Genomic DNA, 26,682 nt, shown 5'->3' with positions numbered 1-26,682 from the left:
GCTGCCATGCATCATTTTTATACCACAAATATTATCTTTGTCTGCCAAAAGAAACACCCCTTGGGCAAACTTTCAGCAAGGACAGCCTCTCTCCAGTCTTTCTTTTTAAATCTGTCAACAGAAAAGATGAGACTCAAGCAAAAGGGGCAAGGTCAGCCAGCTACAACAGGCAACGGAAGCATTCAGTAACGGGAAAGAACGATAGCCCCAGCAGGGTTGGAGCAGAGAAGGCAAGAAAGGAGAGCTGGTAGACCTGGAGCAGAGGGAACAAATGCTCAGGTAAGTGAGGAAGCTGGAAGTTTGGGCAGGTGTCAGGTAAGCAGTGCCTGGGACAGTGTGGTGGAGAAGGGACTGGAAAGAGCCTTAGATGAAAAAAGCATCGCACTCCCACTGGCAAGAGACAGGAAAAAAAGACCAAAAAAGTTCATCTGGCGCTAAATCTTGCTGACATTTTGCTGCTATGTGCTCTTCCCACCTTCCTTCCCCTTCTGCACCCAGCATTCAGCCTCCTCCCTTTCACTGTTCGTCCCTCCCTCCCATCCATCTCACAGCAGGAGGCCTTTCCTCCTCCTGCCCCTATCGTCACCATCCTCTCTCCATTCACCTTATGCTGATGTCCCATCTCCCTTAGGAGCTCACCTCAGATTCACTGCCTCCCTACCCATACCCAGTCCCATTTCTTCCTCCTGCTCTACTTGTCCTCCACCTGCTGCCATTCTCCTCCTTTACTGTTGTCGCTTCACTGTGCCCCACTTTCCTTCTGCTTTCTCACCTATCTCAGGCTCCTGTTTCAGCCTCTCAGACCTTCCTTACTCACTTTCCTGGCTCTTGCAAAACCCTCTCATCCTATTGCTTGGCTGAAAGGAGCCCCACTAAGTTCATTGCCCAGACACAGGCATCACCACATTTCTCACACATGAGGTGTCTTAAGAGAGGATGCTCCAGGCGAAGTTGGAGGCCTACAATCCCATACCTTCTCTAGAATCATCGTCTCCCATTTTTCACCCCATGCTTGTGTTTTGGAGTACTGTACCATTTTTACCGGTGTCTTCCTGACTATCTTCACTCTCACGATCAGACAGTTTTTTCCTTTCTTCTTTTCTGTACTCCTGTCCGGTCTCCATTTTGTCCTCAATAGTTTCCACACTCACTTCATGACCTGGTAAGATGACTAACACTGAATCTTTGCTTGATTTCTGCTCAACACTGCTTTTACTTGGCTGATTGCGCACTCCATCTCTCCAGGAACCCACATGCTTTTCCTCATGGTCCTCCATCTTTCTCTTGGGAGGGGATGGCTTCTTGTCCAGACCCATTGCAATAATGCACCTATAAAAAAAAACAAGGAGAATTGGAAAGTATCATATTTTTCTTTCTGTGAACAATGGAAAGGCAGCAGATACATTGAGCTATTTAGCTCATTATCAGCAGTAAACACAGGTACGTATCTGCCTCTGCATTGCCACTCAGACAACAAGGTTACTGATAATAACTTACTTTGAGAAGCACCCTAAAATCCTCAAGTGCTCCACATATACAGATGCAGTTCCTCCTTGAAGGAGAGTAACGCTGTCTGCACTTAAAGGTGACAATTGAAGTATAAACAGATTGAAATCAAAATTATCATAACTGTCCATTAATTTCAAGCTACACCAAGCATGATCTGTGAAGATATAATCACTGAGAAAGGCAGACAAGCTCCAAGTAAGAGGTGTGCTTGATCCAGATCCTGCTGTTAACACCCAGTAAAGTGATAACCCAGGTTTTGTGGATAAGACTTTTTTCTTTTTTTTAATTTGTCTACTGGGTCCAATAACTGCAGGGGAAGGAGGAGATTGAAATTGAATTATTTTTTGTTTCTCTTCTGTTTTTCCTACCCAACAGAATCCCAAACAGTTAGAAAACAAAGCATTTTGAATGACTTGTTAAGACTGCTCCTCTTGTATAAAATGGAGTAACAGACTCTCTATGTTACAGTTAGGAGGCTCGTGTATGAGACCAGAGTTCCTGCTCCTGATTAACATTAACTGCAGACAAGAAGAGCCACCTTACACCACCCATGAGTGTCAGGACATTGTGCTGTATGTAGTACATCGATTCAAATCTGCAAGCAGAGGATGAAACTGCAACTGGAACTTTCACTTTAGCTAATCACAAGTCTCTCTGGAAAACCGTATTTTCTTCACAGACAACTATGTCTTAAAAACTTTTCCTCCACCAAAACTGCTTTTTTATGTAAGGCTTGATTGCAATTCCCCTCACATTCCAGCTGTTCACAAATCACTGTGAAATATCCTACAGTCATTCAGTCTAGAAATCCTTTAGTTTTGCGGGCATAACATGTAAATGTGACAATTTCTGAAAAGAGCCCTACCTTTTAATTAATGTCCATGGCATTTTTTTCAGGGACATTTTTGATATTGAAGCAATTCTACTGTACTGAAATGCTGGACCTAGGCCAGCAGAAAACTCTTTGCGCAAAGTCACAACATCAGTGTAGAAATCACTGCGGCATCACCTCTTTGTGAACCAAAGCCTTAACCCAACAGGGAAAATCAACTGGGATCTTTACTGAGAATCAGAGTGGGTATTTAATGTGTGGACGTGGTGTCATACTCAAAACAGGAAACAAATGCAACTGCATTTGACGTGAAGGAGACGTGAAAATAGCTGTCATTTATGGGGAGAAGCTGGTTAATGGAGACGTTTTTTAGTCACCAGATAAGGTTGGCTGGACTGACCAGAGACAGGAAAACAGAGATATCACTAAGAATAAGAGGGGAAGGTGGACAGAAGGTGGGGACAACTCAGGAAGAAATTAACCAATTTCTGGACACTATATTAATTCAGAAAATTCACCTCAAAGTCTCTCTAGAAATCACTCAAAAGCTGAGATTTGGGCAATTCCTAAACTCTATAGCCACTATACCCATTCTGAATTCAGATGCTTTTCACTACTTTGAACATACTAAATAATGCATTTACATAAATCATGTTCAATGTTAGATTGGAGTAGAAAAAAATATGGTACAATAAAGTAGATTTTTTTTCTTAGAATTCGGTCCTTATCTAAAAAATAGAGTATAGCTCTGTGGAGGTTCTCTTCTTCCAACTGCTTGCTGCCCTTTTAAAAATTACTTACAAAAAGAACAAAAACGTTTTAAAATTATCTGTGTGTGCAGAAGTTTACTTGTCTGGCATGACTTAACAATCACACAAAAGGAAGGAAGATTTTATTAAAATTAAAGCTTCTTGGCAAAACCACAGCTGTTGCTCACAGCATTGACTCTTGCCCAAAACCAAGAATCTTCTGCACAGATTTGTTGTCTGAAACATGCCTAACATTCAATATTGTCTTATTCTGCCACCAGGGGTCTAACAGCAGAATCCCACCTTAGAGGCAGAGCTGTTTAAAAATTAATTATCTTGTTCTCACAATTCAAAGAAAACCCTGAAAACTACAGTTAATTCAGCAGCACTCTTGATATTTATTTCACTATCACTTCCACCAGAAACATGCAAGTGGCATATGCATACCACCCCACACCTATTCCTCCATACCCGACTGTTGGGGAAGTGCTGACTGCCCCCTGACAAGCTGACATATCTAGTGCAAACATTGTCCACTGCTGCGCGTACTCCACACAGTAACTGAAGAGGCAGCACAAAAGCAGCTGACTTTGATGGCATCCCTGGATATGGGACCCTGAGGGATAAGCTCAATGCTGCACATTTATTTCAAGGGGCGCTGAGAAACAGACAAGGTTCTACAGAGCTGTGGGGTGCCAGAAAGATTAAGAAAGAGGAAACAAGTGATAAACTCTCTAAAAAAACTGGGCTGCTAAGTCCTTGTGAGCAAAGTGTATTCATCTCCATACCTGTAGCAAGGAGATGCTCCCTCCACATTGAGAAAGCCAAAGTATCCATGTCTGCCTCCCAGCCTGGAACGCTTCTGATGTTTGTACTCACAGCAACAGCTCAACCTGTCCACTTGAATCCCATTGAGAAAAAAGGTGAGGCTGAATGGGAAACCATGGTGCCTCTTTGAGACGAACTGAAAGGTCTCTGTAATCACAGACAGGAAAGGGTTCAAAGAAAAAGGTTATGCTTTACTGTCAGCCTGTTGCAGTTGTTGTATCTCATCTGCATCACCACCAAAGCACCCAGCCCTCTGAGGTCAGGTACTTCGGTTCTCGGCTGTATGAATTAGTTGGTAAAACACTACCTCTTCCCCACACAACAGCCTTGTCTCTTTCCAACCCAGGAGTACCAAGCTGGACACACCTGTGACAAGTGAATACATCATCAGTTTGGCTGCTCACTGCTACAGCGGAACAGAGGCCAGAGCCTCCCGTCTCAAAAAAATTAACTCTTCCACTTGCCTTACAGGAGTGTACATTATACACAGAAAGTTTAGGATTCCTGGCACGTGTCTACATTGTGCAGTGCAGCAGTATGTTGGAGTTCCTGCAGTGTAATGCACACATTCCTCAGTGCAGCACCTTGCAGAGTGCAATCAGGCTCCAGATCAGTACAGCTGCCATATTAGTGGCAATTTCCTCTTCCCAATTTCCCAGAACACAATTCCCATTTTACTGGTGTGGTGGAATCGCACTCACATAAGAGAGATGGGAATTGGGCTCCCACTGTGTACTTCTCCTTCTAGAATAATAAGCAACATGCACTGATGTACTATAGCAAGTCAGAAACAGATAATCCCTGTTTAAGGACAGTTTACCACTACAACTACTTTATTAACCATACATCTCTATACAAAATTAATCCAAGCTACAGTATTTTGTTAAATCAGTTCTCTACATTCATTCTACCATAATTTGCAAAAGTAATTGTAACCTCACTTTCAATCATGAAACAGTAGATCCAGATTTAGTGTGGAAGCAGATGGTATAAAGGTCCCTGGATGCATATATCTTGACTGAGCTCAGCTGAAATCATTTTGATATCACATCAACATTTTAGCAAAAAAAAAAAAGATGTTGCCAGAATCAATATGAACTCTTTGACTCTTTATCCTTACCTCCTTCCAACAGCTTGCCTTTGTAGACACAAAGGTTTTCTCCTCCACAATGCTGCTGATAGACTTTGATTTCATCTCTGTAATCAGCATCATCATGAGATAAATGCACACTTTTCCCTAGAAAGACCATGGTAACAAATGCGTTGCTGCGTAACGAGGGCTTAGGGAATCCTCCAGAATTCTGCAGCAGGAAATACACAAAAAATGCATTCATGTTTTAACTGTAATAAAGGGTGAACACAAAGATCATGTATGTGCAGCATCCTACACTTGAGACTTCCAGTCTTTTAAGACAGGCCTTGAGCTGCGTAAATTGGAAAGTGTTTTGTAACATGCAGGAGGGCAGAAAAACATTTTGGACTGAAAATCCATTGCATTGAATTGCCCAAAATTGCAGGGACCAGGTTTAATGACCCATATTGTCCCTCCCAATCCTGGGTTCCTACAATTTCCTTTACAGGAGTCAAAACTGGCTGGAGCTATAGTGTAACAGATGAAGTTTTCATACACTCAAGGCATTTCAAATATCCCTCTGAAGTTCTGGTACTAGATATGTTCAGAGACAGGATCACATTGACTAAGATGGAAGGCTTTAAATAAGAGTTGCTATGTTTTTGCTGTTCAAGCACCTTTTTTTCCCCCCAACTGATGAAAAACATCAAGTGTTTTAGTATATAGAGAGATGGGTGGCGGTTATATATTTTAATTGTTAGAAATTTTCTTTCTTTCAAAAATTCAGTGAATCTTTGTGTAAACTAGGTATACACATCTTTCAGCATTAGGCGAATACATCAATGAGGAAGGTAGTATACCTATACATAAACTGAGAAGCAGACAGAGATAACTTACCTTTGTTAAAAGTTGCTCTAAGCCATTTGGGGCAGCGGTGGGATGAAATCGTCTGCCTCTGGGCATCCCATTTCTCACTGCGTTTACATTCTTGTCTCCTTTTTGCAGGGGGGGAGGTGGCACTGGTATCACATAACTGTTAATGACGGGGAGTTGATATGGGGATATACCAGTCACATATTCCACTGAATTCATAAGTCTTAACCCACTTCTCTCTCCCTGCAAAAACATTTTAACCAGGTTAAATAGGTTATGCAAAAATAGCTACCAAGCATATTGAACTAACCACGGTTTGACTGCTCTTTACATTTAGCAATACACATACTTCTAGAACAATTCCTTAACTTGGTGCTTGTAATTTTGTTCATGAAAATATTTCTGTGCTAAACCCCTTTCTTTTAAGTTGCAAAGCAATAGGCAGATTGCTTGAAAATGTCACCCTCATAGATATATACAACATTGTAAACCATGTAATACTTGTAACCATGCAGAGTTCTGATCACAAGCAGACAGAATACTGCACAACCCCACAGCACTGCTGCATTCTCTCAGCTGGCAAGCAAATTCCAAAGCAGCCACAATCTTCCAACAGTAACATCATTTGGCATCAATTATACAAGATGTGATTCAAAACCCTCCTTTCCCATTTGTACTGGAGGTTTAGTCCTCCTTCAGGAAGAAATGCAAACAGAGAACCAGTGCCTGGAAAGCGAAACATCTCTAGAGAATAAATTCTGCAAACATTGCATGATCTGGATCTGATTTAGCTGTTTTATCAGTAGCGAGCATTAGAGAAACCATTTAAATCACCCATAATTTGAGTACACATAGATAATGCCAGCAAATTCTTGGAGAAAGGATCATGAACCTCACAATACAGAGCAAATGCATAGCAGAAGGGAGCTATTCATACAGTGTCTGCCAGTCAGGGGTAGCAGGTCGCAGTCCCATTCCAAAATCCTCGTCCCATGGAATTCCTAACACAAAGCCAATTACATAATGTTTTTCTAGAACAGAAGACAAGTCCAAATCTCACCTGAAAATATCTGCGTACATATCAAGATCATGTTTGGCTACTCCAGAAAGCTCTCACTCTCTGAGCCCACTAGTGTGACTTAGTAGGAGGAATGGTAAAAAAGAAAGAAATTAGGTTTTTTGCTACTTTGCAGCTGTAGATGAAGATGAAAACTTGTAAGACTGTGTGAAAATATTCCTGAGTTATTGGTGTTAAGCGAGTGGCTGCCTCCCTCTCTACATAACAGAAAACCTATGCAGAGGCAGAAAATTTTGCATGCAGAGAGATTTTATACTATGAAAGATAAGTCACCACATTTTTCCTGGCTATGATCAAGAACTGCATTAGACCAGTAAGAAAATGTCTTGAAAATTAAGGGGAGGTTAAAAAGGAGAGTTTAAATAAAAGCTGATAACCATTTGATAGGCATGTTGCCTGCAGTATACAGTTCTGGGAACTACAGTACTAAAGTAGTATTATAAAGCTGTCCCTAAAATTATATTATTTTCAGAATGAAATATGGCCTCACCCCACTGGCAAACTGCTCATCATTTTCCAGTGCGTGGCACTTTTGTTTAGAGCTTGAAGTCTTTGGTACAGACCCTACTGCAGCACAGCTGCGAAGTGGCTGGAGGCGAAGCGGGTGTTGCATATTTCCTGGAGCTGTATTTGGTCGCCAGGAAGTCTAGAAAAAGAAAAAGCAAACAGCTACAAAATCTTTGTATAGTTTCCAAAGCAGAGCAGCATCATAAAGAAAAAAAAAAAATAGCACTGATCAAGATATTTGGAATTGATGAGTGATTCCCAGGTACCTTCAGGAAAAAATTTTCTAGTCTGCCTCCAAAGAGCCAGACCCCTTTAGGCATCTCTAATTGAGTATTCAAAAACTGGAGCGTCCAAAATTACTCTTGGGAATAAATTTAGGTTTTGCTACTGTCTCTTCACAGACTTGAAGCAAACATAATGAACTCATAGAAACTGTAGCAGTGTGCTGTATTTTGACTTCAGTACATGGACACTGAGAGAATGCACGACAAAAGCATGCCTATTTTTGTTCCACTCTTAGCATTTTTCTGACTTTTTTATTTCATCTTTTCCTTTACACCCACATTGAAATGTTAAAACCTAAAAAAATCTATTTAACTGAGTTAGCTCACCATCTTAGAAAAGGCAAGCTCCTTGGATCGGTGTTGATGAGAAGGATTTCCACCATTATAATCAACTACAGGTCCAGGTGCCCTCTGTATGGGACAGAAAGTAAAAGGTCATTCAGGACTGAAAATCTCTCTTCAGTCTGCACCAATTATCATTATTGAAATGGAGAACCACTTAAAACTGGACTATATATTTGACCTTTGACCTTAGACTTCAGTATCATTATATTTCAAGAGTATATTAACATTCCTTCTCTGCCTGTTAACAGCGAGTAAGAGGATTCTGAGCCAGAGCTCCAAAGCACGGCCTTCTGGAAAGAGTTTTAGTCGTACTGCTTCAACTGTTTTCTAAAAGACCTCCACTGCTTGCACGTTTTTACAACATCTGTAAACTTGCCTACAGCCACAGTATTCATTGACAATACTTAATGTATTGATGCTGGCCTAACCTTGGGTAATAAGGCAAAAAAAAGGGAAAGATTAAAGCAGATATATTACAAGCAAAGCTATTTTTTTCTAAGTCCTGATGTGGCATTCCTGGAACATCGGCTTCTCGAGATTTCTCTTGAATGGCACAATCCCGCAAACAGGAAATCAGCCTCAAGTGATGAAGGATGAGGCCCTGATCTGGAACAATCAGGGCAGTCAATGCTCTAGACTAAGCACAGATGTCATAGGTATATGTGCATGCGTTCAGCTCTGGGTGCTTACATTATAGCATATGGTGCATCTGCTGAAACTCACCAGTTGCGATTGACCAGCTGGTTCTCCAGCCACTAAAGGATTGAGCCTGTAACGATTTCTTGGACCAAGTGGTGGATGTGGGGAGCGCATAGGGCTAGCACCTTCCACTGATCTTCTCAATTGTTCCACCTAAAAGAATAGAAATTTATATCTCTGAGGTACTAAATACTCTTAACAGCAATGTTTGAGCTTGCCTTCCATCTGTCTTTCGTTGGACAATCAAATTGCCTAGACCTGATGGAAGACCTGGTTAAGGAAGGAAAGGAAGTCAAGGGGAGAACGAGAGAGGGATGAGCGAAAAGACTTGTTCCCATCTCTGATTCATTTCCCTGCAGCCCTCTCCAGCTGCAGATCCCCACAAATTCAATTCACCTGCCTGTTTCTGTGTATCTCCCAATTCTTGTTTTGGTTGAAGGTCTCTTTCTTTTTTAAATTTGAGTGTATCTGCCACTTCCTTGCTCTGGCTCCTGCCCCTCCCTACCTTTTCTTCTCAAAAGCTCCACATTAGGCTCACTACCCTTCTGGAAATAGATAGCTATGATTCTCATCCTCCCTTGCCCAGATATCCGTCTTTCTCCTCTCAGATTAGCTACTCAGCCAAATTCACTGAAAGTATGAGGTGAGAATTAAATTACACTGCTAATTCCAGCCAGGTTTCTGTGTCCTAGTGTGGCATCACAGCAAAGATAGAGATCACATATCTGCAAGCGTCTCCCTTATGCTTCTCACTGAAGGAAGCAGTTTTGGTTTATGTTCCAAAATTATCCAAGTCCAGAATCCCTTGATAGGGTGCCTTAGTTGCTACTTCCACTGTAGCAACTTTCTGCCAGCAGGAGTTCAGTAAATAATGCTTTTGCAATTACCACAGTGTTTTTCATTAAAATCTCCTCCTTTCTTTACCTGATGAATTGCTTATAAATGTATTATTTAAAATTAAAGAGATTTTACATTGTTCAACTGCTCAAAGAAGCAGCTAGCTTCTCAATGCATTCTTCCTGATGTATGCAGGCTCCTAATAAAGAAATAAGATGCTGAGTATTTTTCAGCCAAAACGAGAACAACTTTTCCCATACGAGTCCAAGTGACTTCATGGGGAAAAGAACCATTGACTTTTGTGGGATTTTCGTGACTCTAACAACTACAGGATCAAGCTCTACCTACATGACACCAAAGTGAAGACTTCTGAAAGCTCTTTTCATTACAGACATGCTGGTTCTGCTAAACATCATGTGGAGAGGCAAGCGACTGAAAATGTGAGCTCAGTGCTCAGCAGCAGTCAAAAGCAGATAGAGTCTAGAATTACAAGGAGAACTGCAACACGTATCTTAAATTATTCATCCAGTTCTGGTTCCCCATTTCAAAACAGAAACAGTAGAACTAGGAAAGGTAATAAAATGGCAACAGTAATGAGAAGCCTGGAATGGCTCATGTCGGGAAGATTCAATAGACTGAGGGTCTCCAGCTTAGAAAATTGAGAAGGAATATGAAAAAGGTATGTAAAACCACAAATGCCTTGGAAAAAGGGAACAGTTATTAACTTTTTTTCATGAGAACAACGGAGCATCAAACAGAATTATCAGACAGCAGATAACACTAATTATTGCACAGAAATGCAAAGAAGTACCATTTCATACAGCTCATAATTAAATTCCACAAGAACACTGGAGAACCAAGATAATAAGTAGATTCAAAAGGAATCATGTGCATGAATGAAAGTTCCTGAACTGCTGCATAGAGGAAGAAGGAGATGTAACCTGGGGCAGCAGCATCCTCTACTTACCTGCTTCTTGTACTTTTTCCATAAACATCAGAGACAGGACACTTGGCTCAACGAATCTCTGGCCTGACTCATGGCTGTTATTTAACACAGGGCAAAACTGCCATGTCCCATCAGTACTCAGTAGCACTCACGCCTCACCTTGATTTTCTGCACCCTCTCCTTCCTCACAGAATTTTCAAGTTTCCTTTTTATTTCCAGCTGATGATGACGCTATCAATGTAAGAGAAAGAGAAATCTCATTAATGGACATTACGAGATGTCAATGAATGTAAGAACACTTGCTTCGTTCTGCTTATCACTTGCCTGCTCCCTGGTCATTACCCTCACTGAGCCCTATTATGAAACTACTATTGAGTCAATCCATTTGCATTACACCTGTGTATATTAACATTGGCAAGGGAGAAATTGAGCACTTGTAAAGTTGTAAGGACCAACTCCATTCTTGATACATAACAGGAATGTGCCCAAATTTCAAGCTATTTTGTTTTTATTAGATTTTTTTTAAGCACACTAGCCCTGTCAATATCATCCCATAATCTGATGACTGCCAAAGTGCGTTAAGTGAGCCAGGACAGTGTATGTTCTAATGACAGTACGGTTTAACAACAGTGGAGGTTTCATACGGGGGACGTCAAGCACAAAGACTGCCCTTTTACCCAGCAGGAGAGGGCCTTTCAGGGGAGCACGAGGCCATAGCTACAGAAAACAGTCCAGTACGAGTTAACAGACACTGGCTGTCAGTAGGGAAGTATCTGAAAAGGCTTACACATCACTAGTAAATGCATACCTCCATGTCAAGGACCTTATGAAATATGGCCTGAGCCAGGCACTCCTGTACATATCTTTGGTGATCCCTTCTCATAGCATTTAGCCGGTATTCTTTCTCAGATATTATTCTTCCACTCCTTGAGATCTGCCATAAGCAAATACAATGTAACTAAAAAGAAGATGAGAAGACAGAGTAAAATACGTTTTTAAACAGAGTGCAATTTCCCAGAAAGACTACTTTGGCCATTGCCCAAGTCAGTGGAAGGGAATTAAATACTTGCCTTCCTACTGTGTAAGGGTTGCATCTGCCTGTGCTAAACAGAGTCACACCTAGGAGCGCATAAATATTTTTAAAAATATTCAGCACATTCAACTTTACCAAATCCTTCAGTTTTCCATTAAACACTTTTGAAAAATAACACTGGAGCTATTTAAACAGCCAGTAGAGTCACAGATATTTAGATTTCATAGTTTAAAAAACCTAAGAGAGTAAATATGATTTGTATAGCTGCAAACTGAAAGATTTTGCAGATGCAAACTCCAATGAGCAAAAAGAAATACGGGGCAAAAACATGAAAACATTCTCAATTTATCAAAACCTCTTCATGAAATTTCTTCTTTTGCCTGGATGTGAAATACAAGCAGACTGACAAACAGTCTCACATCACCGTAATTGTGCAGGAATACAGTGCCATATGTAACAACTTACTGAAAATGCATTACTGAGCAGAAGCTCAGGGCTAAGCCAAGGCTCTCCGATATCTACATACATCATCAATCCATGTCAGCCACTGTTCCCAGCTTCACACAGATAAGCATTATGACTGTTGCACTACAGAAGGTGCAGTGGAAGCTTAAGCTTGATATTCTATGGAGTATGGCCTCCATATTGACTGTTAGCACATCACTTCTAGCGTGGAATCATCATGCATCAGCATCCCCCATGCTAGCATCTTCATAGCCCCAGGTGGCCCTTGGACCTTGATGTCCTGAAACATGCTCAGTGCCAGCTACAGTACTTCCTCAGCTGTCACTAGTGTCTTCAAAACCACTTAGCACATGGAGCCAAGCTCTGAGCAAAGTTTTACTTGTCTTTCTGTCATTCTGATTGCAGTAGCACAGCCTTACGCACCACAGCCCTGTGTCCCTGCAATATCTAGTTGACCAATGGTAGATAATAATGCAGTGGGAAATGCTTGGATTAAACAAACCTGCCCCCAGTCTCAGTGTGATCGTGTGGCTTTGATCTGGCACAGCATAATTTCACATGTTTGGCTAGCTGGTCGAAGTCTTACCAATGACAACACATACCTCTAACAAATAAACAACACAACCATCAGTGGTTTGACTTGTGCAATATGAAAAGAGACAACGAGTTCTTTTCTTTTTTTCTCAGAAAAGGAAACTTTTCAATCTCACCAGTCCTGATCTCTGAAGATGTCTCCTTATCCTGGTATTGCTGAAATATCCAACCAGGTGCTTGTCTGTAAGGCTATTGTAGGTTGCAAGAAATCTGAAATAAAAATCAATACAGATGCATATAATCCCCTTGACAGCCAAATTATTACAGCTTAAGTTATAAAGACTTACCCAATAGTCTGCTGCACAAAATGGGTCTTGATGGATCATGCCCAGCATTTTGTCAGATAAATGCCCATTAGATTATGTAAAAGCAACATCTTATTGCCTCCAGAAGATCTGGATCAGAAACAAGTGACTTCTACATAAGACACAGCAGCTCAGCATCAAATGGCATACCACCACCAAGGCACAGGGTCCAACAGAGCCCAGCCCTGAAAGTCTCCTCCAAGACCAACTACCGCAACAGCCTCCTCAGATAATAAACTCTGACCTTCAGCAGGTCGGTATCACACCACACAACATTTGGAGATGAATTCCTGGCTGAGTCCAGCAGGCACAGACCCCAGCTTCCTTGCCACCCTGCCACGGGCCCTGTTGGAAGTGCATGAGTATACGGTACATCACCGGGGAGAGAGACGTCCCAGGACTCCTTCACCACCGCACGCCTTCCGCTGCCCCACCATGCACCCCATGCTCCCTTTCCTTCTGCTGCCTCCTAACTGGTGACAGATACAGCAGCGATGGAGTTTCTGGCAGCTTTTGCAAAGACCTGTAAGAATAACTTGGGTTGGGAGGGACCTCCAGAGGCCATCTAGTCAAACCTTCGGCTCCAGGCATATCACTTACCAGACTTTACCTACACAAAGGAATTCTCCTGTGGTCTTCATTGCCAGCTCTCAGCCATTATTGTCTGGTATCTAACACAAAAAAATTGCTTTCTTCAGTCTACTTAGGTTAGCAGAAACTGCTAGCACCAAAACATATTTTTAAGACAGGACACTGTTTCCATAGTATTTTCACTGGCTTGAAAGTTAGCATACATGTTACTAACTTGGGTGCAAATCCTTGCTCTGATGAAGACTACTTATTTTGGTTTGCAGCCAAAACCTCCTTCAGTACCCACATTTCCATCCATTTTTTTATGGCAATTTCCTCTTCTTTAATGTTCCCACCATCAGAGGGACTGCATATCAAATTCATCGCTTGGAACAGCTACACAGAAAACTAAGCAGCTTCAATTTCAGGTGTCAAAACAAAAAAAAAAATGCTTAAGTCTTCCCTCCTGTTTTGAACCATTTGGAATTCAGCTACGTGTCTGTTAAAATATTGCCTGACCAACCACTAATTTGTTCATGAACAAAAAAGCCTGTTTCAAAAAACAGTTCTCCATTTGGCCTTTACACCAACAGAACTCACAAACCACTCAGGAAAATTAATCCATGACAGCAAGATTAGGAACTGCCCTCTCTATTTCAGGGACCATTTATTCAAACACAACAGTGACTCTAGAATATTATTTATATAAACAGCCAAGAATGCTTATCTCACAAACATATTCATATATTCAATCGCACAAAACTTGTACAGGGCAAGATTCATAGCTTTTGTGGTATTTACAGGCTAGAAAGCATATGTTACTGTAGTATGTTTTTGCTGGCTGTCACCATATGGCAGCAGTTTGTCTGAAGTGCAACTTGCATTGATGAGAATACTTCTTTTTTTCCCCTTTCTAAATGCAGCTACTACATTTTACCAAAAATCGTCAGATCTACTTTATATGACCAATTTGCTCAAGCTAAACAAAGACCAAATGTACTCCGCAGGAAAACAAAGAGTTTGCACAAAAGGCCAGCAAGCACACCCATCTGTCTGGATGAATCCTGACACACTATCACCCCGGCACTCAGCAAGCTGCCACCTTTTCACCACCTCGGTCTTTCTGTGGAGAGCATGCTGTGTGCTGGAAGGACAGGAACGAGTCCTCATCCAAAGCAGGGCATCAGAAGACAGCTGAGTGGGAAGAGACAGTGCCTCTCTCTCAAGAGCCCAGCCCCTCCTGGGTGAGAAAGCACAGACACTGGACAACTCATTGCTCAGTTCAGTATCAGCCTGCACGGGTCAAAGCTAAAGACCCGGATCTCTTTTGCCACACTGCGCTCTCAGGATTTTAAAGAGACCAACCAGCCAGTCCTATGACGGCTCTAGAGTACTGTTCAGTCTAAAAGATCCCTGGGACTATGCCGCTGTAGTGGCCAGAACGGTTGGGCTACACTACCTTCTGCTAATTTTTTGCCCTTCAAAGACCCTTGACGTAAGGGTGCACAAGTCCTCTTCTGTATCCAGAGCAATAAAAATGGCCCCAATATGAAATGCAAGAACCTCTCAAGTCTTTTCTAGTTCCCAATTCAATATACTAAAGATTCTCTTCAATGCATACATTGAACAATCCAAAGTGAACAAATTGCATCTCTCTTCTATTTACTGGTGAAAAACTGTAAGACCAACAAACACGGAGAACCAGACCTTGCAGACCATCGAAGCAAGGCCCTCCCCTGCTCAACCCAAGAAACGTCATGCATCTCTGGAAAGCCAACAGAGCTAAACCATCGCAGCTACCAAAGACCAGAGCTTCCAAAAATTGAACCTAATATATGAGAGTTGAACACAAAAACTGAAGCATCCATAATTAGCAGATATGTTTTTAAATAGTTCTTAGCACAACCTTATCTTACTTCACCTTCTGGAAAGCAGGACAAATAACAAAGTAAGTGACAGTAGGCTTAAGTTTTTAATACTCTAAATCCATTCACATCTGTAAAATGTATACACTCAGATACATATTGCATAATATGCTCAGCCTGACCTTTGGGCTCTCTAGGCAGAATATGTTTTAATTACACAACAAGAGATTGATCTCTTGTTTCCTTTGGCTTTATATTTAAATGCCACTGTGCCTCTACTACATATCTTTCAATGGGCTAATTCAAGATAAATGTCTATCGCTAGGCTGAGTTACCATCCACAAAAGTATACTCAAGGAAAGAAAGAACAATTAAAAAAAAAAAAAAAAAAGAAATCCAAAAAACCAAACAGATCATGGATTTACAGGACTTTTACCTGGGGTTTCACAATAACCTCACAGGTAGCCTACCAACAATAAATTAAACTTTAAACAAACAATTTAGCTTGCCTGTTATGCATGTTGATTAAACACTGGTACTATAGCAACTGTTCTATATTACTTTTTTAATCCACTGTTTGCATTTGAAACCAACAGATTACATCAATTGTGCTAAGTATTGACTTATGGTATCACCTGGCAATTGCATACGGAGGCAGAGGAGAAACTCAATCCAATTCCTTTTCATTTGCTTCCTTCCATCTAATATTTCATGGACCATATAACTAGTTAAAATGCAACTCCCATCTGAGCACAGTGATGTAGCAACTTTCATTTCAAAGAAGTTTCTGTACATGTATTTTCTCATTTAAATTATGAACAGGCTGGTCCTCAAAAATGCTGAATTAAATTCAAAGTTCAAAAGGGTATTGGAGGAAATAAGGAAATGTTTTGGGCCTGAACCAAAACCCATTAAACCACTGGGAAGAATGCAACTGGATCCACAGAGCCACACTGCCAGGAGAAGCCTGAGCTCTCCGCCCTAGTGAATGCCTCTGTTGTCAAAATAACCAGCACAGGGAGAGCCACACAGAATATCCCAGGCACCGACTCAAACTCAGATTTAAATCATGTGCAGTAAGCAGGGGCTGGCCCCGCAAGCCTATGCTCACCTGGAGCTTCTGCCAGTTTTCCTGCTTGTTTCAGCTGACCAGTTCACCCTCCCCCAGTAGATTTTAGGTAAGTTTAGCTGGGTGCTGGCCATATTGGTACTATGCTCGGGCTTGGCTCAAATCCCACTGGAGTATCCCATTGACACCAAAGGATCAGACCCATTCAGTGCTCCAGCAGACAGGGTGCAGGCATACTTTCCAGTCTAAGAGCAGCCAGGGTGAGACCTTATCCTCTGAAAGGAATCTGTGCCGTGTGCTCAAAAGCACAACTTATTTCAAGCCTAAGCTTCAGATGAGACCTGTGCACCCTTGCGCCAACAGATGACTATGGCACAGACGTGCAGTGGTGGGAAAAGGGTACCAGCAGCACCCTCTCATGTTCCCCCCATTCAGCAGCCCAAGCTTTATTTTTTTTCAGTCTTTGCTGACTCAGATGACGCGTGGAGATACAATTCAGAATGCTGCTTACAAACGGCAAGGGTGAAACAGAGAGGAAGATCATTCAGAAAGATGCAGTCACAGAATTCTGCAACACAGATTTGGGTTCGTTGTTTGCTTCACAGAATAACGCAACCTCTAACTTCTGGGACATTTCCCTAATAGCAAGTTATCTGAGAATTGTCATGAATTACCTAACTTGAGGACTGTCAGAAACAAGCTCTTCAGCAAAGCAGACCATTGGTCTCATTTATTCCTCTGCTCCTGCACACATTATCAACAAAAGGATAAGAGAAGTTCATGTTTGAGAAGTTTTCTTCCAGAGATTTAAATATTGGAGCTATATAAATAAAAGAGATATAAAGAGCTATATACAAATGTCACCCTTAAATCCTCTACAACAGAGAGAAGTGCAGAACTGACAAAAATACATGTTAGAAAAACATACAGCAAAGGAAAAGCATCAGTCTTAAACAGTACTATATAAAATGTTTGTTACGGTCCTATCACAATAAGTCCAAAAAGTCTGTTTTTCTGGGTATTTCTGGGAGTCCTTTTTCTCTGCCTGTTTATCCTTTTTATTCTTCTCTCTACAAATTCTAGTTTCTTATTAGAATTGCAAGCAATTTTCCTGGCACAGAAGCTAGACCGACTGATCTGTAGTTTCTGGGACTAGTTTTGAAGCTCTTATCAAAATTAATATCACATTTGTTTCTTTGGTATCACAGCCAGTGACTACATATCACTGTTAGTGCAGTAATTTCACACTTAAGGTTATTTAGAATGCTTGGATGTACACAGTTTGTTCCTGATCTTTTTTTTTTTTTTAATTAATTTGCTCAAAATCCTCCCTCACTTGCATCTGAATTTGAGCTGACTTCCCCAAATTCATGCCCAAGACTGATTAAAGTGAAGCAACCTCCTCAAATTCTTCAACAGTGATGTTCCAGACATAGGACTTCTACTACACAGTCACTGAGAAACAGTACCATCCTATTTTAACAATAACTTTTCAATGGACGTCCACTTTTTTTTAATAAATGTTCTTTATCTTGCTTACTATCAGAGATGCGAATACACTTTACATTATACTAGAGATAACATTTTTCAAATTTCTAAAAGCAAAAAGTCAATTATCAAAAATATCTCTGCTTCTCACCTGACTAGAATTTTAAAGTGAGGGACCATACACAATAGGAAAAAGGAAAATCCCCCAATTTACATATACCTTTTATTAACTAGCCAGTTCTACTAAAACAGAGCAAACCTCTGGAGCTCAGTTAACATGGATTTGCCAAGGCGGGTAAGAGCTGCCAAGGAGCATTCCTATCATTTGAAGCCAGGCATAATTCTCATCCGCGGAGTCATCTGAACACAAAGCCTTTCTGGACCACCATAAGGGCAGGAAACAAAGCCAGGTAACTTCCTTCCCCAGGGCACACCATCTATCAAAGAAGATCACATGTGTGGAGTACATGCTCTCTGTGGAGCCCTGGAGAAACTCCACACCTGAAAGAAGCACCCCAGCTCCTGGACCAGCCATGGGACCTGGGAGGCAGACGTGTCCCATTCCAGGTCCGGCTGTGCCTCACGTAGGCAGCTTGGCCTTCCGCCATTTGAGACAGGCAGCAGTCCAGGTGCCTACCATTCACGCTTCAGTATCATTCACACTCCTAGGGTAACACCGTAACTGCCCGTTCAGAAAAATAAACTGCTGTCACTGAAGCCAACTCTTCTTTTTTCTCCACTAACAAAAGTAATAACGGCAAGTACAAATACCCAAATTAACAGGCAGAACGGAGCCACAGAAACCAAAAGAGCCATGATTTATTTTGCTTTTAAAAAAAAAAAAAAAAATGTATCGAGGGCCAAAGTAAAACACACATCAGGCCAAAACGCCCAGGAAGATTTACATTTGCAGCTGCGGGGAGTCCAGCTGTGCAGATGACAGAGTATGCAAAACACAAAACATGCTAGAGCTGATGACTAGGATTATAGTAAATTAAGGAACTGTCCACTTGGAACTCTGTATTCTCGAGGATTTTCATTGCATTATCATTGCCACTATTATTTACTAACATATAACTAACTATCTGGTTTTTATCAGCTTGCAGTGCACAATGCACTGTATGCAGAGCCAGTGCTGTGTATCACAATGACTTTTAAGACCATTCTTACTTATTTGAAAGGATATCAGGACAAAGTCACAATAGGCATCCTACATTAGTTTCGTAAAGCAAATCTTCACAGTTAATAATTTACAGTGCAATTAAATCAGTGACTGCTCACAAAAGAAATAATCTAAGAGAGCACCAAAGCTTTAGTTACTGATTGGCAGAGTCATACGGAATTATAGCCCCCATGTTGTATGTTACAGCTGGAGTTTATTGCCACTCCAGTCAAAACAACAGTCCTGCCCCTAATGGAGACCATTCCTCACTCTAACAAGCTACTGCATCTTGCACTGATTCTGCTGGGGACATAAACAAGAAAGGCTTGCCTAGCCTTCAGACAGAACAAATCTAACCACAGGCTGTCAACCACAAACAGCCAAGTTCAACACCCCACAACGTAGGGGCACCTGCCCAGGATGGTCCGTTTGGGAGAAAAGACTACTCTTAGGAGACTTTCTAGATACCCGGACGCTGTCTGCCATTCCCTCCCTAAGGAAGCTCTTCAGCCACCATGAAATATATCTCACTTCCAATTACAATGCTGTCAGGGTCTCCAGAGAGGTAAGCAGATGGTGGCAAAGTGGTTTTCTGCAGAAGTGGAATTCGGAATCCTGAAGGCAAGGTCTCTGCGAATCCTAGCTGGGAATGGCCCAACAGGCACACGTGACCCCAGGAATCCAAAGATGGTACAATTCCATCACAGAAAATGGGATTTTGCTATCTACCCACCAGTACAGGCATTCAGAAGATAACTGCTGCCCTTATGACATTATTCAACATAAATGCTTATTTTGTTTGATGCCTCCAAGCTTAAGCCAAGTAAACACGGCCAGTGACTATACTGTGTTTGGGTTCCTCTCTCTCAGGGAAAGAGGGCCATCTATTCAGAAGACCTCCTGCAATCTATTCCAGAGTAAATTATTTTGTGATCCTATGACTCACTTGGCTGCGGCACTAGGCTAGCACTGCTGTATGGTTTCCAGAAGGGAAATGAATTACATTCAGGCTGTGAGGAGTGGGCAAACCCCACGTGTTGGCCTCTCCCCATCCACTTCAGCAAGCTCTTTGTAAGTCACAGCTCTAATTTTCACTGTTTTCCATGTCCAATGCAGACTGGAGGTATTCCTTGAAATATCTGTGAAGTCAATGCAACCAGCCATGGCATAATTGCTTCCCAAAAACTAAAATAACAAATGCCATCCAGAGTCCAAAAGTGCCTTGTGTGGTAACTACATTGAAACAATCTTCCAAGAATAAGGTTTTAAGTATTTTGTTTGGAGTTCTATGTATTTCTTCACAAAAGAGATTTTCATGCACAACACTTTTTCAAAAATCAAATCATGCTACAGGTTCCACTCTTAACGCCACTAGACATGGAAATGGGAGCCAGAAGACTCCTGTTCTCCTACCGATTGGTTGCATGAGCATGAGCAAGTAATGTCATTATTTCTTTACTCAGAGCATCGCCCACTAAAACAGGATGTGTCAAATTTTGTCATGGAGATGGAGATCTGCAGAGGTCCTCAGTTCCTCAGTATTTGTAATTCACATCATCTTGGGAAAGCCTGGATACTCTGAAACTCACAGCCTGCAGACCTGAAGTCGGACAACAACAAAAGGGAATGCCCGAGGCCAGTGGCCCCACTGCAAGTGACTCCATGTACCCATTCACAGAACAAGGTAATTACCTCGGCGGAGGATTCTGAGATCCAGAGAGGACCTGGGTCAAAAAGCGCTCACCTCCACACAGGCTGGCAGGTACCTCCCAGGTTCCCAAGTTGCAAAGGTCAGAGCAGCCTGACTCCGCACAAGCGGAACGCCCAAAACCACCATTTTGCCCATGTTGGAGCGCAAGAAAACACCTTTAGGTCTTTCAGGTTGTTTGAGGCGCTTAATTCTACGTCAGTATCCTTACAGAATTAAAAAGGCAGATAACCGTTAAAAAAAGAGCAGCCGCCCGGTTCACGTGGTTCCAGGCGGGCTGCGGGGCTGCTGGCGGGTGCGGTAACTCCCCAGCACACGAGGGGGGAGCCCGTTCGTGCGGCGGCCCCAGCGCCCCACCTGCCGCCAGCCGCCGCCTCAGCGGCGGGCCAGCCGGCCGGGGCAGCGCCGGCCGGGGCAGCAGAGCGCTGGGCCCGGCGCCGGCCAGCCCGGAGGAAGGCGCGCCGCCCGACTCGGAGGCGGCTGGACAGCGAGGGACGCAGGGCAACGCCCCGGGGAAGGGACCGGCCCGGCCCCGGCAGCCCCCCGCCGCCCCCCGGCCCCACTCACCCCGGCTGCGGGCCGCTCATGGCGCCGGCGGGCCGGGCGGCAGCGCCGAGGGGCGGCTGCGAGGGGCCCGGCGCTGCCGGCCGCGTCCCCGGGCGTCGCTAGGACACGGCGGGGAGGCCGCGGGGGCGGGCGGGGCTCCTGGCCGCCAATGGCGGCAGCGCTGCCCGGCCCCCGCGGGTGGCGGCGCCGCCGGGGAGTCCCGCGGCCGCCCGGGGACGAGGGGCCGGCCCCAGCCCCCGGAGGGTTCCCGAGCCCGGCTGGCCGCCTCCGCCGGGGGCGGCCCTGCCTGTCCTCCGCCCGGCGCTCCCGGGTGCCGCGGCAGTGCCAGCACCCCCGAGCTGCTCCTTCACCGACCGGCCGCACCTGCCGCCAGCTCCCGCCTGGGGTCGAGGCGCACAGACCCCGCCGGGCCTCACGGAAACGTCGGGGAAAGCGCCCTCGCCCCAGCGCCGGGCCCTGCGGCAGCCCTGCGGCGCGCAGCTGCAGCCCGCGGGCTGACAGGGCCTGAGCTGTGGGCTGGCAGAAGAGGCGGCAAAGTACTTTTTGCCTGCAGTAACTCCAAGCTTTCAGGGGAGGGGAAGGGAAAGGGAAGGAAAAGGAAAAGGATGGAGAAGGCATTTTGATACAACACAGACCCAGGAACTTAAAAATACAGCACGAGGTGACAGGACGCATAATCATTTCAAATACCCATCCTGATTTCCATTCTTTCAATACAAATAACAGGAAAGTTCCAAAGTATGCATTTCAATGATCTCTAGGTTTACTCAAATAAAGGAGATATAATCACCCTTCCGTGCTCCTATTTGTCCCTTCTTCCTTCACTTCTTGTGAGTCCAAGTTGAAGCACAAATACACAGGTAATGCTTGCAGGGGCCACAGTACAACTGAACGGGGTGTAGATCCTTAAGGTGACTTTGGGCAGAGACAGCCTTCCCTCTCTGATGCACGTGCTCCGAAATGTTAAAGGCCTTCCACTGTCCCCAGGTCTTCTGTGGCATGATCTACCCGCACTTAATATTGAACTGTCTTTCGTAAAGGAAGCAACTATCAAGAACATCAATATCCTCTTGATTTTTTATCTTCCCAACCCTGTAATTAAAGTGTCATTAATTTGTTGTATTGTGCTGTAGCACACAAAGCCAGGAGTACGCACAGGGCACAACATGATTACAATGGAGAGGGAATACTTTTAATGACTAGAAAGCATAGGCAGCATTTATTTTGGGCACAATGAGATTAGCAAATAGCAGCTGCTTTTCAGAACAATTCCACTCTTTCCCGTTTCAGAAACATGTATAGCAGCAGTTTCCAGACCATGGCATGTGTACACAACTGCACACTTCGAACCCCAAACCTTGCCTGTGTATGCAAAGGCCAGCACAAAAGTGAGAGCCTGTGCAACCTTTCCCACCACCCACAGCAACGCCAAGCAGACAGCCGCTGGCAACCACTGCTTCAGAAACCCTATCTGATTAAATCAGGACAAATTACTCAAAAATAAGCAACCTGAGAGAATTATTCTGCCTAATTCAATTGGCTATGATCCTCATCCTCTTCTTCCATCCTTCTCCGCTCTGCCAAGGGGCCGGCATGTCCTAAAAGGAGAGCTGAACCAAGGACTCTCTAGGTTGACAGATTCTCTGGATGGCTCGCTCGCACAGATCAGATACACTGGAAAGATTAGCCAGAAATGTGACAAATAATGTCTCTAAGAAATTCAGCCATGGCAGCTGAAGAAGTTACCTAGCCAGGATGATTTTCCCTCCACGGGACATTAGTGTCTCTCTCACAGACAACACAGCCTGGCACACCCATGAACATATCACCCATTCCCCCCTGCAGATCCACCAGCTGGACCCCAACCTTATTTCTGCAACAATACCAGCAACACAGCCCGGGTCTCTCAAATACGTATCTTCTGCCCGCCGCCTGAAAGCGCCCACTGCAGCTTCCTCATTCCTTCCTGCACTTTGTGTTCAGTGCTACGTCATTATTTTTATTCACACTACTTTTTCCAAAATTAAAACTACCCCTTCCATTTGTACGATATGTCAAAAATGGACAAAAGAATTAAATGTTATATTACATTTCTTCACAAAGCAGTCTAAGTTATGCGGTCTTATTCTCCTAGGTTACCTTTGTAGAGAAGCCTGCGATGTAATAAAAGTAGAAGAACTACTCTGACACCTTCTGGTGAGAAAACCCGTAACAAACACTACCCTCGTTAACAGCAGCAATGCATACACAGAGAAGAAAACTTTGCTCTGAATTTCATCTCCAAGCATTAGCTACAATGCAGAGGCAGCATTAAGCAAGAAAGGAGTCAGTGTAAATCATAAGCCACTCATTCATATAATACCCTCTGAACAAAGGCCAAATTAAAAAGAATTAAATATTTTAAAACATACAATATATAAAGAAAATGTACCTTTTTATATGCACATCATCTCCATAATCATATCCATCTTTAACTGTTACTCTTAATCTGCTATTTAGTACCTTAATATTAAGAGATGTTTTACTTTTTCTAACAGTGTTGTCAAGTGGAATCGCAGATTCCCTACATGCCATCACCGCCTCAGACTGCATTCTGCCTGAACACATAGGAATAATCAGCATCTTCTACCTCAATAATCAGCTAAAAAACTACCTACCCACATCACTCGCACTAGGTTAGTCATTCTTAAACCTTCAAATTCAGACTAAGTAGAAATGCAGCTCCCTACTCCTATGGAAAGTGCAACATACAAGGAAAACTGCTTCTGTCCACTGGGGCATCTGCACAGCCTCGAAGTATGAGGCATCCTACTACACCTGGGGGGGACTAGGAGGCAGGGTACCAAGTTAATGAGTTACTACAGCTGAGTCTGCCTAATCCGTCTCTTCCCTAGCAACTATTTTCGAAAGCACTTATTGAAATACTAGTTTGAAATTATTAACTCCAGAAACAATCTTCTTCCCTGGCAAAAAAACCTGTTTGATGCAATGGTTTTAAGGTTTATAAGAACAAGAAACAATTAAATGACTCAGTACAATAGCAAAACAACCTCACATTTACATTTGCACAGAAGAAACAGTACTGTGGTCTACCTGCGTTAGAAGATGAAGATCAAGCTCACAAAACCAATTACACGACAAACTGCTTGAAAGAAATAAGGACTTAACTCAGTGATCCAGCATATTCCTTTAGTTCTCTGTTTAATAACGAGACTTAAAGCTATATTATCTTAACATCATCCACCCCCACCAGAAATACAAATACTTACTTAAATCCTGCTGAATTAATGTTGTTGAGAAAAGTATGTATATCTTTGTAGAGATGTGTATCTATTTATGGTATGTCAAAAAAATGATTCACTTTTAAGTTTAAATTATCACTTGACTAGCAGTCCGAAATAAAATTAACATGCCATTGAAAGAGACCTTTCCGCACCTGAAAAAGCCTGACATTGAAGACCTGAATCTTGAACTTAGAGTGGTCTCCCATCTACTAAGAAGTTAATTTAAAACACAGGAGATGCACTTCCACAGGGACCAACTTGGTGCTGGACAAAGTCTTCCTTACATTACTTAACCTTGCATTAGAAAAACATTCCTTCCCTATTTGACGCTAAGACCTTGCTCTTTTATCATCAGTATTAATTGAATTAGTTTCATAAGCTTCACTGTAAAGATCATCTTTCTTTTTTTGTGATATGTGCCTGGTTATTCATCACAAGTTCATATTCTTGAAAATCATACTAATTTCCTCCCCCAACGCACTACAGTTGGCACAACGATATTTGTCTCTAGGATGTCACCTGTCTCAGACCTCAGTTCCCAGCTTAGAGAAATGATGAAAATACTACCCAATGAGACCTTACTAGTGCCTTTAATAAAAAGAAAACATTCATCTAGATGTAACTGAAGGACAGATGCCACCTGTCTTTCATCTGACACCAGTCTTTCCTATCATTGATTGCTAACCCAAAAGTGAGCGCAAGCATTAGAATTAATTTTAAAATGTAGAATATGAAAAAGATTAGTATGTATACTCAGTTATTTAGAAAAATATAATTTATTATTTATCTCACATTCTCTCAAATCAGAAACTAACAACATGCAACTGGGCAAAAAACAGTTCCCAATAGTCTCATTAACTATGCTAGCTAGATTTGAAGTAGCACGAGCACACATACTTCCATGGGTATCCTGGGAAGAATACAAGGACGCTGCCCAGATGTGTAGGGATGGGATTAGGAAAGCTAAGGTGCAGCTGGAGCTGAGTTTGGTGAGGGCTGCAAAGAATAATAAGAAGAGCCTTTACAGATACTTTGGCCAGAAAAGGAAGATTAAAGAAAATGTACCGCCTCCAGTAAATAAGACAGGAGAGCTGGTGACAAGAGACACGGAGAAGGCTGAAGACTTTTTACCAAGGCCTCTATTGACAGGACAAGGGGCAATGGTTTTAAACTGAAAGAGGGCAGGTTTAGGTTGGACCTAAGGCAGAATTTTTTTATGATGAGAGTGGCAAGACAATGGAACAGGTTATCCAGAGAAGTAGTGAATGCCCCATCATTGGAAGTGTTCAAGGTCAGGTTCGATGTGGCTTAGAGCAACCTGATCTAGTGAAACATGTCCCTGTCTGTGGCAGGGGTGTTGGACTAGATGATCTCCACAGGTCCCTTCCAACCCAAACCATTCTATGATTCCATGATACTTCAACTATTGTTATCCAAATCAACTACAATGACACACAAATAAGTCTTTTTGCTAGAGCTCTAAGGAAAATTCTCTCTTGATTTCCATCCACTTACCATAAATCATCCACTTTCTATTAGCAAGGTGCCAAAATATTGTTATCCATTTAGCAGTGCTAGCACAGGAAACATGGCTGTTGGAGAAGACCACATGAAGCCCAGGACCCACTTCCAGGTCTGTTGAGACTGCACTTGGGAGAGTGGGAGGAAGTAAAGCTATATTATCTCATTTCCAAGCAAGTATTTTGCATCTCTCTGCATAGCTGTGCACAAGAGAAAAATCAAGCAGAAAGACTGGATATTTTCTGAAATAGATCAGTTCTAATGATCCAACTATTCCTGGTCTCCTCCAAGGGGAAGTCACTTAGCAAGAAGGAGGATCTTACAGGTGACAGGTGCTATCACCTGCAACATTTTCTGTGTAAATAAGTCGACAATTTTCTACCACTTTTTTAGTATACCTAGTATTTATATGCTAACATGCCTACAAGCTTGGAAAATGTTTCAATTCCAACTACTCTAATTAAAACAAAAAAAACCAAACAACAACAACAA

At 42.7% G+C, this 26,682-nt stretch overlaps 1 protein-coding gene across 3 annotated transcripts in view; it reads right to left on the bottom strand.

The window, feature by feature from the left end:
- The window catches only part of ERICH3 (glutamate rich 3), a 41,586-nt gene extending 20,112 nt beyond the window's left edge, over nucleotides 1–21,474 (bottom strand). For 2 of the 3 annotated variants that reach the window (XM_087732225.1, XM_087732227.1), the window contains exons 1-11: nucleotides 21,386–21,474; nucleotides 12,768–12,861; nucleotides 11,368–11,493; nucleotides 10,719–10,790; nucleotides 8,801–8,929; nucleotides 8,060–8,143; nucleotides 7,432–7,587; nucleotides 5,888–6,106; nucleotides 5,039–5,219; nucleotides 3,879–4,065; nucleotides 1,034–1,329 (exon numbers count right to left, since the gene is read on the bottom strand). In XM_087732225.1, the coding sequence (XP_087588351.1) occupies nucleotides 1,034–1,329; nucleotides 3,879–4,065; nucleotides 5,039–5,219; nucleotides 5,888–6,106; nucleotides 7,432–7,587; nucleotides 8,060–8,143; nucleotides 8,801–8,929; nucleotides 10,719–10,790; nucleotides 11,368–11,493; nucleotides 12,768–12,861; nucleotides 21,386–21,405 (1,564 nt within the window). In that variant the 5' untranslated portion in view covers nucleotides 21,406–21,474. Of the gene's footprint in view, nucleotides 1–1,033; nucleotides 1,330–3,878; nucleotides 4,066–5,038; nucleotides 5,220–5,887; nucleotides 6,107–7,431; nucleotides 7,588–8,059; nucleotides 8,144–8,800; nucleotides 8,930–10,718; nucleotides 10,791–11,367; nucleotides 11,494–12,767; nucleotides 12,862–13,334; nucleotides 13,480–13,556; nucleotides 13,585–21,385 lie in introns of those variants that run through there. The other variant, XM_087732226.1, reaches the window with a different exon arrangement.
- Nucleotides 21,475–26,682: the final 5,208 nt, after the last annotated feature.

Source organism: Nipponia nippon, unplaced genomic scaffold (genome assembly GCF_047370975.1).
Source record: "Nipponia nippon isolate SJK-2023a ecotype South Korea unplaced genomic scaffold, ASM4737097v1 scaffold_5, whole genome shotgun sequence".
In the NCBI taxonomy this organism is placed as follows: Eukaryota; Metazoa; Chordata; class Aves; order Pelecaniformes; family Threskiornithidae; genus Nipponia; species Nipponia nippon.
This window is presented reverse-complemented; position numbering and strand designations above follow the sequence as displayed.